The following is a 14,275-nucleotide window of genomic DNA, read 5'->3' as shown; positions in this document are numbered from 1 at the left end:
GTATGCTCCACGACCGCTGGACTGTGTGTGTAAATGTAGGAAAAATAAATGTGCTAGGTTTTCTAAAATTGACTCCTTCTACCTTAGGCCACGAACTTATCAATCACCCCTTGTACAACATGGGAAGATCAGTATAGAAGTAATTCTGAACTCAAAGTCAAATTTGGAAAAAAGAACAATTTATTCATTATACTAGTGTTCAAACAATGGTGATTTTTTAAAAAATCTATTCGCTAAATACTGTGATAAGTTTAGTCTTTAAATCACTGTTACTCACTGTTGGTTTGGTTCTTACCTCATCAATCAAATTTAGGATATATAATTTTTTCAGTGTTCATTGTCTTTCTTTGCTAGTAGTGGTATAGATAACTAATGCACTCAACTGTGCTGATAGATAATTTATCGTGCTCACACCAAATGATTCATGTTTTCAAACAATCACTGCAGTATCAGTACACTCTACACTTTGCCAGCCATTGCCCTTTCTCTAGATTCAAAACGGAAAGGAGATCAATGAGAAATACAGTTTTAGCAAAGTAAATTCTGCTCATCCCTGCAATATTTCTTCTTTCCTGGTGAAGAGCTGGATTTTGGTCCAAAAGCCCTTTCCAATTTCTGCTATGAATAAAATTGACAATTTCTCATTGACTGAGCATAGAAAAGCCACTGTTGCCTTCCTTCATGGTAGCCATGGTACACAACCCAATCTTGCTTTATCCCCAAAAAAACAAGAACTTGTAATTTTTGTTTGAAGTGCATTAATGCCAGATGTGGTTTTGTAAATAATGCCTTGGCTAACATTATCTAATGTATCAGAAATCAGCTTTCAAGCTTGTGCAGTTTATTAATGCACTCTTTTATGAACTAAGCTTCACTTTAATAACTTTATCTGGCAGTGACGGCAACTTTTTCTAGCAGGAGCCTGTAAATTGTTTTATATATTCACTTTCAAAATCATTACTAAAATTGCAGCAATGAGCAAACTGACCTTGACTGCTGTGACTCATTGGCCCAAATATTGAATGATGCTTCAGTGTTGTGCATTCAGATTCACAGATAAGGTTCTTTAGCAGAGGCTGAATGTCTTCAATTCCATGTTGGACAGCTTCGAACAGCATTCTCCGCAAGAAGCCAGTGTTAAACAATGACCCTGACCTGAAAGTTGAATAGAAGTCAAGAAACTGAAGTTACATTAATGAGTACGATTTCTTTTGCTTTGAAGAAAATAACAGTATACAATTTAGGTCGAGCAGACTAACTTAAACAATTAGATGTATTAAATTTGTACAGACATTAGGATCAAGCAACTCAGCAGTTAAATACGGAAAGAAATTGTAATAGAGAAGTGATGGAACAGTATGTCTTTGAGTTTAGTTAGCCACAACTGAGTTAAAGAATATAGACCTCACTGGACAGCAAGATATGATTTTGAAAACTGCATTAAAGTTCTATTGCTGTTCGTCATCTATCAACGCATCTCTAAATTATGTACTTGTATGGTGAATAAATAATAGTTTTAAACAAGTCCTGTGTTCCTCTCTTCAGGTCTTCATGAGCTATGTAGAAATAGAAGGCAAAAAGGGAGTTTCAAATTGACACAATGAGAAGTGAGAGATAATACTGCCCATAAAGAGGTGTACGCTCAGCTGCAACTTGGCAGTGCTGCAACAAAAGACCACAATGAATTGAAAATAAGTGTTATAGCATTACAGTGTGATTATTTCGGATTGGAAGAAGACAATTTATTACTTTTACTTGTAAGATAAATATGTATACATACTTTGTCAACCAATAAACTAAACAATATCACCTAACAACAGACACCATAATACTTTTCTCCAGCTGGCTTGATAAGCATTTCCAATATTTTTATTTCAACTTTCCACCAGCTGCAGGGCCACTGGCAATGACTGGTAGCAGTCCAATGCATCTCATGATCAAAATAATTAATACAGTGCTCAAAAGAATTGTCTGACTTCAATCTGCAGTTAGATATTAAATTTATTTTCCGCTAATGCCAATAAAGATTGAAACACTGAAGACCCAGCATCTTCACTGCAACATCTGTCTTTCATAAGCTATCCTGTGCTGTTGGTTACAAAAGAAACATGAACATATGCTACATTTAGATCCTCTTTTCAGAAAAAGGACATGCCAACATCGAATCATACCATATAAAAGTGTAATGTGAATGGCATATGATTAATTATTCACTGTTGATCCAGAGTGCAGCTTTAAATTTTAAGTACTTAGTAAACCCATAATATTTTTGCACATTGAAAATTTTTTTATGCTCAACCAGAATATGAAACATAAATTGCCTTTATTTTAAATGTCAAATATTGGCTACCAAGAGGCAAAGAAGTATGAGGTTTTCATATACCGTAGATTCTGGATTTTAAGCCGCTACTTTTTTCCCACATTTTGAACAGCTTTGAACTCTGCGGCCTTTAATCCAGAGCGGCTAATACATGATTTTTTTTCATGCCGCCTCGTAAACATTTTGCCTCGTAACAGTAGACCAATAAAATTGATGAGTAGTTCACAGAGGTCCAATGAAATTGTACGATAAATCAAGCGCACTTTCACAATTAAATTATTGTAAATCAGTCATTTGTACTCACCCTCATCAACATGGAAAACACTCGAAGAAAAGCATTGTGCTGCCTTTATGGCAGTTATTTAGTTTATAATATTTTCGCTTAGTAATTCATTTTCTAGTTAAAGTTAGAAGAGTTTTAACTATATTTGTTTTCTGTACTACATCGCGGGATGCTATGACGTCACACCCGGTTTCGCCGCGTCTTGTGGGAAAAATGCCGGTTTGCGATAAACGGGACGGCGGGGGTCGAGCGGCATTACGCGAGCGGCTTTGGATCTGAGCGAAACGCTGCTTTTAAATGCCGTTTGCGATAAACGGGAAGGAGGAGGTCGAGCGGCGGAGCGAAAACGCTGCTTTTAAGTTAAAGGCGATCAATAACTTTTCCTGGTAGGCTGCAGTATATATATTTTTTACCAGTCGTTAGGAGATATTGGAATGTTGTTCAGTAAAGAAGTATACGCAACGTATATTTAAAAGTAGCCGCGTTATGGGCACGGCTCGAAAAAAAGCATTTGCAATATGTATTTGTTTTTGTTACCATATGGATTTAATTAAAAGTTAAAAAATCCTCACGTGTAATATCTTTCTGTGTAAATATCTCATATTACAACGTGGGACACCTGCGGCCAAAAATCCGGTGCGGCCTAAAATCCGGTGCGGCCTTTACAAGTAAAAAATTGATTTTATTTCTAAAATTAGAGCCAGCGGCTTTTAATCAGGTGCTCTCTGTAGTCCGGAATCTACGGTAATCCTATAGTAGCTGTGGAACTGTATTTAACATGTAGTAATAAAATGGCATTTTGATTGTAACCAAATGGAACCTGCATTGTATCAGAGAGCTTTGCTAATAGCATTCGTGCAACGTTATGCAATGGAACCAGGGTACAAATTGAAGAAAGACAAGTGCATTCAGTTAGTAAGCAGATGAACAGAATGCACTCTGTCCTAGAACTGAGCCAACACTTGTGTACAAAGGAGTGACTATGCTATCTGTTTTCTCAAAGCTATCACTGGCTCTTGTGTGGTGCTAGTCTTCCCTTGCAGCAAGTACAAAGAACACATTTATGACTGATCCACTTTGAGTTAATTGTTGTTTTTACAAGAGGTAGTGAAAAGATGCTCGACAGAACTCAGAGGTTCCACTGAGATCACATGTTCAGGTGTGGGAGCGGACCAAAAGGGATTCTAGTGACTGAATACTCCTGGAGAGACTCCGTGGAGGAATGATGACAAAAATGCTTGCTTTTTGCTCTGTGTGGCAAATACCAGGTTCTGCCCCACTCCCGTTCTATACTCTGTGATCTGTGGTACTCTCTATTGAATGGATCGTTTCTCTCTCCGTGATTCCAATATTTTCAGCAAGGCATCCAGAAACATATGGGTATCAATGATTAGATTTGACTAGTAAGGGTGTCAGGAACACCTCTGGCATCAGTGTTGCACTAAATCTGTACGATAGAGTGGAAGGGACACTCAAGACTTGGCAGCAAGGAAGCATTGATAAAAAGAATAAGTAAGAGTGGGAACTGTGGAATTTGAGCTCATAAATTTAATCCCTACAGGACACTGTAGTGAACAAAAGAAAGAGAAACTACAGTAAGTACCGTGAGGAAGAGAGGCTAGAAATTGGTAATAACATAAAAGTCAAAGAGAGGGCATATACTACAACAAAAATTAGTGGGAAGTTAGAGGATTAGAAAACTTCTAAAAACCAACAGAATAGGTATCATGAACAAAGCGGATGAGTTTAGAGCGTGGATCAGTACTTAGAGCTATGATGTTGTGGCCATTACAGAGACTTAGTTGGCTCAAGGGCAGGAATGGTTACTTAAAAGTGCCAGGTTTTAGATGTTTCAGAAAGGACAAGGAGGGAGGCAAAAGAGGTGGGGGCGTGGCACTGCTGATCAGAGATAGTGTCACGGCTGCAGAAAAGGAGGAAATCATGGAGGGATTGTCTATGGAGTCTCTGTGGGTGCAAGTTAGGAACAGGAAGGGGGTCAATAACTCTACTGGGTGTTTTTTTATAGACTACCCAATAGTAACATCGAGGAGCAGATAGGGAGAAAGATTCTGGAAAGGTGCAATAATAACAGGGTTGTCATGGTGGGAGATTTTAATTTTGCCAAATATTGATTGGCATCTCCCTAGGGCAAGGGGTTTAGATAGTTGAAGTTTGTTAGGTGTGCTCAGGAAGGTTTCTTGACACAATATTTAGATAAGCCTACAAGAGGAAAGGCTGTACTTGTTCTGGTGTTGGGAGATGAACCTGGTCAGGTGGCAGGTCTCTCAGTGGGAGAGCATTTTGGAGACAGTGATCACAATACTATCTCCTTTACCATAGCATTGGAGAGAGATAGGAACAGACAAGTTAGCAGGAAGGAGCTTAAGAATGAAATTAGGAGAGCCAGAAGGGGCAATGAGAAGGCCTTGGTGGACAGGATTAAGGAAAACCCCAAGGCATTCTACAAGTATGTGAAGAGCAAGTGAATAAGACGTGAGAGAATAGGACCAATCAAGTGTGATAGTGGAAAAGTGTGTACGGAACCAGAGGAGATAGCAGACTTACTTAATGAATACTTTACTTCAGTATTCACAATGGAAAAGGATCTTGGCAATTGTAGGGAAAACTTACAGTGAACTGAAAAGCTTGAGCATACAGACATTAAGAAAGAGGATGTGCTGGAGCTTTTGGAAAGCATCAAGTTGGATAAGTCACCAAGACTGGACAAGATGTAACCCAGGCTACTGTGGGAGGCAATGATCCTTGCATCATCAATGGGGACAGTAGAAGTTCCGGAGGATTGGCGGGTTGTAGATGTTGTTCCCTTATTCAAGAAAGGAAGTAGAGAGAGCCCAGGAAGTTACAGACCAGTGAGTCTTACTTCAGTGGTTGGTAAGTTGATGGAAAAGATCCTGAGAGGCAGGATTTATTAACATTTGGAGGGGTATAATATGATTAAGAATAGTCAGCATGGCTTTGTCAAAGGCAGGTCATGCTTTACGAGCCTGATTGAATTTTTTGAGGATGTGACTAAACACATTGATGAAGATAGAACAGCAGATGTAGTGTATATGGATTTCAGCAAGGCATTTGATAAGGTTACCCAATGCAAGACTTATTGAGAAAATAAGGAGGCATTGGATCCAAGGGGACATTGCTTTGTGGATCCAGAATTGGCTTGCCTACAGAAGGCAAGGAGTGATTGCAGATGGGTCATATTCTGCAAGGAAATCGGTGACAGTGGAGTGCCTCAGGGATCTGTTCTAGGACCCCTTTTCTTTGTGATTTTTATAAATGACCTGGATGAGGAAGTGGAGGGATGGGTTAGTAAATTTGCTGATGGCACAAAGTTTGGGAGTGTTGTGGATAGTGTGGAGGGCTGTCAGAGGTTACAGTGGGTCATCATTAGGATACAAAACTGGGCTGAGAAGTGGCAGATGGAGTTCAACCCAGATAAGTGTAAGGTGGTTCATTTTGGTAGGTCAAATATGATGGCAGAATATAGGATTAATGTTAAGAGTCTCGGCAGTGTGGAGGATCAGAGGGATCTTGGGGTCCGAGTCCATAGGACACTCAAAGCTGCTACGCAGGTTGACTCTGTGGTTAAGAAGGCATACAATGCATTGGTCTTCATCAATCGTGGGATTGAGTTTAACAGCCGAGAGATAATGTTGCAGCTATATAGGACCCTGTCAGACCCCACTTGGAGTACTGTGCTCAGTTCTGGTCACCTCACTACAGGAAGGATGTGGAAACCATAGAAAGGGTACAGAGGAGATTTACAAGGATGTTGCCTGGATTGGGGAGCATGCCTTATGAGAATAGGTTGAGTGTACTCAGCCTTTTCTCCTTGGAACAACGGAGGATGAGAGGTGACCTGATAGAGGTTTATAAGATGATGAGAGGCATTGATTGTGTGGATAGTCAGAGGCTTTCTCCCAGGGCTGAAATGGCTAATATGAGATGGCACAGTTTAAGGTGCTTGGAAGTAGGTACAGAGGAGATGTCAGGGCTAAGTTTTTTCTTTTACGCGGAGAGTGGTGAGTGGGTGGAATGGGTTGCCGGCAATGGCGGTGGAGGTGGATATTTAGGATATAGGACAGTGAGATTGTCCCAGGTATTAATTAATATGGCATTGGTTTGTGGAATGAAACCACGTATGCCTTTGATCAAACCCAACAAGCATTAACCAAGTTGTTGGCAGAACTGATGGCTGTTTGTACAGTAGCATTATAAAACAGAACGGCTTTGAATTTTATTCTATCAGAGAAAGTGGGCACTTGTGTTGGTGTACTTACATACCTGATGAATCAGAAAATATAACTCATTTGGCAAATCACATCCTGGAAGCTACCAAAGAGATTAAGAATGTAGAGGATCAGTATCACAACTGTGACACTCCAGGAGGTGGCCGGTGGCCATTCGGGGTGCTAGGAGAATGGGGGGGCAACTATTCTGTATTCATATAAAAATGGCTGTTATTCTTTTATGATTTTTGTGTGAAATAACAGGATGAAAGGGAGGACATCAAAGAAAAAAATGGATACTTGTTGAAGTGGACAGATGAAAAGGGAATTTTGGGGTTGGGCTTTGAAAATGCATCATTGCTTTATATACGTATACAGAATATGCATACTGTATACAAACGGAGGGAATGTGAAAACGTACTTGTACTAACTAAATAGGACTTTTGTCTGTAACAAAATGGAACCTGAATCGATGACAAACTGATTAAAGACAAGAGGATTCAGTTACAGGAAGAATGCCAAGAACACTGATTAAGCAGTTGGACAGAATGCACCCTGTCTTTGACCTGAGCCTTGTATATAAAGGAGTGACTATGCTGTCTGTTTTCGCAAAGCCATCACTGGCTCTTGTGTAGTGCTAGTCTTCCCTTGCTGCAAGTAAAATAATGTTGGGCTCATGATTGAGCCACTCTGAGTTAATTGTTGTTTGTTATAAAAAGTAGCAAAAAGGTGCTCAACATAGCACTGAGGTAGAGTTTCAGTTTTTCCAACTCAAATGGAAAATTTCCTCTGCTTGCCATTTGTAGTTAAACCTGAGCATGTGTACAAAGAGCACTTGTCTGTGGTACACATAACAAACCTTCTGCTTTTGTGTACAATATCTCCTGTGAATAGAGCCGCCTTCAGATACACATGACTAAAAAGCACGTTAAGGTCAAATGGATATATCAGTGCTTTTACTGGACTGGTTTCCTCTGAGTAAAATATTAATCAGACAAATTTAAACTTACAAGGATACAAAGTATGGCAAAGCAAAGTACACAATCTGTCACAGATGTACAAAGTTTATTTGTACACCACAAGTTCTAAATTGAACTTAAAAAATGAAAATACAAAATGTCAAAGAAGTAGCTATTATACAAATAAGCACTAGTAGGCTATAAATTCAAACAAAAATATTCAATGCCAACATAATATTTCAATACTGCAGTAGTCAATTCAAGGCATAGCATGCCAAATACAGAAGTGTAATTTTTGAAATCCTGCTTGGGAATTATGAAAAGGAGAAAGCTAATTGAAATCTTCACCTGTTAGCTATATTTTCCAAAAACAATTGTCAGATGCATAAAAACAGAAGGTGTATTCTGGTCCTTTCATGATGCCGTAGTAATGGTGAGGAAATGGTCTGGAGCATCTTACTGAAGTAGAATGCTGCTTCATAACAAACCTTATCCATTTCACTAATTTCTTTTGTTTCCTAGATGTTCCCAGTGAATGGAACATTAAACCTTTCAAGTTCTTTAGCATTAATTATCCATAATAATCCCTTGGAAATATTGCAGAGCTGTAGAGTGCTTCCTGGTTTAAATGTCAGAATTCTGGTGTATAATGCTGATTTATATCAAGTCATGAGAATGCTTTGGAAGAATATTTCCACGACACGGCAAGAAAAGTGAGGTGGCAAAACCTTAAAAGAATCTCTGTGCATTGGTTTGCAATATTTTATGGCTCCAGGAGACTAGAAGGCTCCAACAGAAATAGACTGGAAAGAACTTGGATTATGAAAATTAACTTCTTCAAAGCAGTGAAAGAAAATGATGACAACTAAGCTCAACGATACGAAGCAGAGGTCCGTCAAACATCGTCAAGTTTTTGCTTTACGATCTCACTTTCAGCTTCTGCACACTAATATTCAGCAGTGGCACCTTTGGATTTCTTTGGATTTTGGACAATGGAAGGCAAGGCTGAAGTGGTATGGAGGGAGTGCTGCAATACCATTGTCTGAATAAGGTATTAAACTTGTTACGATCGTGCCACAACTCTGAGGGGCCAAAGGGTACAAAGTAGCCCCCTCCTTCTTGAGAATCGCAAGATCGCTATTAATTCGGGTCTGGGACCCAGGAAATGAGAGAGAATCCTCAAGGTTTTTGGAACGTGTTCTGGCCCCTCAGCAAGACAAAGCCACGGATAACGGCCATTGTCTCTTGGAGACTGAATTGTGTATTGAGTACTGTACTATTCATTGAAGCCCTCAGGGAATGACCAGAGTGGGCTGGTTGAGGGATTGCATCATCCCAACCTGATTGACATCTGAGACCCCGTGAAAAAGGATAAAAGAGGGTCTGGGGAACAACCCCTTTAGACGCACCAGGAGAAACGCTAGAAATCCCGTGACAGCGTTTAATAGCGACAGCCGGTGGAGGGCTCGCGTGCGTCCTTTCCCGTTGCCCGGGATTGGGGCCTTACCACGGAAGAACGGCTTAGCTAAAGAAGAGGCCACCAATGAAATTTCGAAGGATCGACATCATAAAAAGGAAAAGCTGGCAAGTTTCTAAAAACTCTCTCTTGACTCCAACCAAAGGCTGAAGCCTGCATGAACTGAGTGACTTTTATATTTCCATCGGACAACACATTATCCCCTAGACAACGATAGAGCTATTTCTTATTGATTATTATTATACCTGCACTTTTAGATTTAGTATTGACAACGTATATTATCTGTATGTTTGCATTGATATTATTTTTATGTATTTTTACCAATAAATACTGTTAAAAATAGTACCATCAGACTTCAACGGACCTCTCTATCTTTGCTGGTAAGTGACTCAGTTACGGGGTTCGTAACAACTTGGGGTTCTCGTCTCGAGATTTGATACCAAATTGGGGGGCCAGTGAATCAGGCTTGTAAGTCCAAACTTGGATCTGGTTGCGCGGGTAGCCAGACAGGAAACCAGCAAAGATGGACGTGGAAGAATTTATAGAAAACCCGACTCTGGAGGCGCTAGAGGCGGCCACAAAGTCGGACTTGATAAATATTGCGAAAGGACTAAACCTCGCAGAGGTGAGGTTGTCAATGAAAAGGCGGGAGGTGCAGAGGGCCATAACTCAGTATTATATTGTGAAGAATGTGTTTTCAGCTGAGGTATTGGAAAATATCCCTGAAAAGGTACCAGCTAGTGGGACGGCTCAGTTAGAGTTGGAGAAATTGAGGCTGGACGTGGAACAGAGGAAGAGGGAGCATGAGTTCCAGCTAAAGCAGCTGGAAGCAGCTGAAAAGGAAAAAGAGCAGCAAAGAGCCGAAAAGCAACGGGAGCATGCGCTCCAGCTAAAGGAGTTAGAGGTAAAGAGGGAGCAGGAAAGAGCTGAGAAGCAAAAGGAGCATGAAATTCAGTTAAAACAGCTGGAAGCAGCTGAAAAAGAGAGGGAGAGAGCGGAGAAAGAAAAGGAAAGAGCCGAGAAGGAGAGGGAGGTGGAGAAACAGAGGCAACATGACTTGGATATGGAGAAGTTAAGGCAAGAGTGAAGAGCTCAAGGGTCAGACCGAGAGGAGCGGTTTGATGTTAGTCGGGAGTTGAGGGTAGTACCTCCGTTCGAGGAGACGGATGTTGATAGTTATTTCTTGCGTTTTGAAAAGGTGGCCGTGAATCAGAAGTGGCCCAAAGAGCAGTGGGTGGCGTTGTTGCAAAGTGTGTTAAAAGGGAAGGCACAACGGGCATATGCGGCATTGTCCATGGAGGAGGAAGAGTCTGAGAATTATGAAAAAGTAAAGGAGGCCATTCTTCGGACCTACGAATTGGTACCTGAAGCGTATAGACAAAAGTTCAGAAATTTAAAGAAAGGGTGGAATCAGACGTATACCGAGTTTGCCTATGAGAAGGGTGTGCTCTTGGATCGCTGGTGTGCAGCAAGAATAGTGGAAGAGGATTTTTGGCGTCTCAGGGAGTTAATTCTGATTGAGGAATTTAAAGGTTGTGTTTCGGAGGATATCCAGATGTATTTGAATGAGAAGCCGAATAAGTCCATCTCCGAATTTGCTAGGTTCGCAGATGAATATGCCCTAACCCACAAGGCAAAGTTTTCCTCGAATAAAAGTTACCAGAGAGACCGTGGGAACGGTAGAGAAAGCCTGCCGGCTGAGGCAGAGGTCCCGCTGGGAGCTAGTGGTAAGATTGAAGAGGAGAGGCAAGACGGCAGGAGAGTTCCTGGCTTGACCTGCTTTAATTATGGAAAGGGGGGACATATTGCATCTAGGTGCCTTGCTCCGAGGAAGGAGACAGGAAAATGGAGAGCAGCAGTCCCTATAGGATGTGCCGTGGTGATCAGTAAATCGACAAGAGAGCCCCAGGTAGACAGAGTACGAGAAGGGTCTGAGACATGTATGTCAAACGGAACCGTGTCTGTGAGAGAGGGAGACACACCAGTTCCAGTGCGGATCTGGAGAGACACGGGAGCTGAACTGTCATTGATTAGCAGTAAGGTACTGGATTTTGGTCGCAAGATGGGAATGGTAGCTTTGAAAGGAATAGGAAAAGGGACCGAAGTGGTGCCCTTGCATAGGATGATTCTGAATTGTGAGCTGGTATCTGGACCAGTTGAAATAGGGGTGCGATCAGAATTCCCGAGAATTGACGTGGACGTCCTTCTTGGTAATGATTTAGCCGGTGGTAAGGTTTGGTCAGCAATGAAGCTGACGAGCCAGTCTGTGAGTGTTGAGGTCCTGCCCCTAGATTCCAAGATCTATCCCGCATGCGTGATCACTCGCAGCATGTCGAGAAAGGCAGCTGAGAAAGAGACCAGTTTAAATCAGGCCAGTATTGATTTGGCTGAGACGTTTTTACCGACCCTGTACCACGAGGGTTTAGAGGGTGGAAAAACGGAGAACAGAAAAGTGAAAGAGAGTAAGGAAGAGGAGGTAGACCTGCCCTTAGCGAGAAGAAAATTTATAGAGGCACGAAGTAAAGATGAGAAACAGATAAAGCTGTTAAAAGGTCCAGGATGACATGGATGATCTGTCTGGTTTGGCAGAACTGTTTGAAGAAGTTGAAAATTCTAAAGGTGTTCCCGATAATGAAATGAGGGCAGTCCTAGATGAAAAGGATGCCATTACCTTGAAGAAGTCTGCTGGGTTGGCAGATGAGGTTGTTTCAGCCCGCGGGGTTGAGTTTACTCTGGAAGGGAGTTGCCCAGAGAGTAGTTGGGAGGATCAGGGGAATTTAGAATTTGAAAAGGGTACGGGTATTGAAAGCCTGGAAGAGGCAAATGTCCCGTTTGAGTGTGTCCAAGATGTGGATGCACGTGGTACTGAACCTAGTAATGGAGCTCAGAAAAAGTCTGAGGTATTTGATTCAGTTGAAAAGGAATGCAGTCCTTGCGGGTCAGATGGACTTGGTTCAGTGAAGAAAGGGTTAACCTTGGTAATAGTGGGAAGTGAGAATTCCCAGTTGTTTGTGCTCGAAGGTGTGTTAAAAGTTAGTGAGGCGATAAAAGGTGGTGAGGTGAATATTATTATTGAAGAAAAAGGGAAAAGTGTAGTTCCTAAGTTGAATGAAGAAATTTTAAAGTCTGGATTGATGTCAGAAGCAGCAACCAGGCTACAGAGACAATGGCTTGGTAACGCGGTGCCTGCGAATCAATTACAGGTTGAGTTGGAATGTAAAGGTGCCCCACACGCTATTATTATTCAAGAGTGTGGTGTGAAAAGGCAGAATTCGAAATGCTGTTTGAACAAAGGGGGATCGCTTTCAGATCTTAAATTGAGAACTAATAGCATGAAGGGTCCTGAAGAGAAAACTAGCAACTTGCTTAAACTTAAAGAATTGTGCGGAAATTTGGAAAATGGTCTAAGTTTGGAACACATTGTTGATAAAATAACTCCTATGAAATGAGCGGGCGAAAGCCTATTTCGCCAGGGTGCACAAGCTCACCACGTGGGAGTTAACTGGAAAAGGGGCGAGGGTTGATGGGATGCCATTTTTAATAGCAGGATCCGGTTTTAAGGGATTTCGACAAAGCATGTGAATAATAAAGACAACCCCTATGGAAGACTGACTGCTAAGTTTGAAAGTAACAATAAAGATTAGTATTTGCATGAACTTTTATAGTATACACGTAAGCTAAGATCACAACTCTTTAGTTTTTGTTTGCTGAAGGAAAGAAATAAAAATAGGTGGTTATTAAATTGGAGTCTGATGCTACAAGACTTTAGTAAGGTACAAGATGTTAAGATATTAAAGGAAGTGACAATGTAATCGTTAACTGTTTAGATGCTGAATTGAATGTATAACTGTATTACCCTGTAGTGAAAAAAAAACTCTTTTGTATTGTGTTAGATTCTAAAATCCTGTAAGACTCTGTATTACTTCGTTTTTACTGATGGTAAAAACGCATTGAAGGAAGCGGGTGTTACGAACGTAATAATAACACTTTTAATAACAGTGTGATGAGCAGGAGAATTATTTTGGCTTCCTGATCAATATCACAAAAGCAACATTCTGATCATTATCACATTGAGGTTTGTGCAATCTGGATGATTTTCCTATGGTAACGCAATGCCAACTCTTCAAATACGTCACTAACTGTAAAACAATAGGATATCCCTTTATATAATTTCACACTTGAGAAAGGTACGGTGTAGAACTATTATGCAAGCCTATAGCACCTATATTATTTATGGTTATAGACACAGATTTTTAAGTCCTTAAAACACAGGGAAACCTAACCTCATTTGCACTCAATTCCTTTTTGTTGGTTTGTCTTGTTTAGATTTTAACAAGGAGGTTTGGAATGCCACCGAAAGCTCTAACAAACTTCTACCGATGTACTGTTAAAAGTATACCGACTAGTTGCATTATAGTCTATTTCAACAATCTTAATGCTCAGGAAAGCAAAAAGCTGCAGACTAGTGGACATAAGAGCACATTGTACCCCACTATCGAAAGTATCTACGAGGCAGCATCCATTTTCAAAGATCTCCACCGTCCAGGCATCATCCGTCACAGCTACCAAGAGATACAGAAGCCAGAATGCCCCACAACATCAGGTTCAAGAACAGCTACTTCCCCTCAAACACTTGGCTTTTGAACCAATCTGCACAACCCTAATCACTACCTCGGTATAGCAACACTATGACCACTCTGTACTACAATGGACCTTTGTTCCTTTTAATTCTTTCTTTCTTGCAAAACAAAATATAATATTGAATGTGCGCTTTTCTTGTGAATGTTAAAGTGCCTACGATACTGCTGCAAGTAAATTTTTCGTACCATATGTGTATATACGTACTTGTGCTTTTGACAATAAATAGAGGACTAAATTAAAACACAACATTGGAAGTCTAATATAGGCCTTTGAAGTATGTGGTTTTGTCATCTCCTAAACCCACCCACATGTGGCACACGCAGGTGCTGAACCTGTGTTTTTGCAGAA

General features: G+C 40.8%; 2 protein-coding genes across 4 annotated transcripts in view; one reads left to right on the top strand and one right to left on the bottom strand.

The window, feature by feature from the left end:
* The window catches only part of trmt1l (tRNA methyltransferase 1-like), an 82,353-nt gene that overhangs the window by 28,762 nt on the left and 39,316 nt on the right, over nucleotides 1-14,275 (bottom strand). For all 3 annotated transcript variants that reach the window (XM_073063302.1, XM_073063303.1, XM_073063301.1), the window contains exon 13: nucleotides 989-1,155. In XM_073063302.1, the coding sequence (XP_072919403.1) occupies nucleotides 989-1,155 (167 nt within the window). The remainder of the gene's footprint in view (nucleotides 1-988; nucleotides 1,156-14,275) is intronic.
* Nucleotides 4,420-13,677, top strand: LOC140737415 (uncharacterized). The gene is made up of 3 exons (XM_073063905.1): nucleotides 4,420-4,485; nucleotides 10,213-11,748; nucleotides 13,613-13,677. Exons 2-3 carry the CDS (start codon nucleotides 10,581-10,583, stop codon nucleotides 13,675-13,677), a joined length of 1,233 nt encoding a protein of 410 aa, XP_072920006.1. The 5' UTR covers nucleotides 4,420-4,485; nucleotides 10,213-10,580.

The sequence above is a fragment of the Hemitrygon akajei genome, chromosome 12 (assembly GCF_048418815.1).
Source record: "Hemitrygon akajei chromosome 12, sHemAka1.3, whole genome shotgun sequence".
NCBI classification, from domain to species: Eukaryota; Metazoa; Chordata; class Chondrichthyes; order Myliobatiformes; family Dasyatidae; genus Hemitrygon; species Hemitrygon akajei.
Note: the sequence above shows the minus strand (reverse complement) of the source record. Positions and strands in the feature narration are given on the sequence as shown.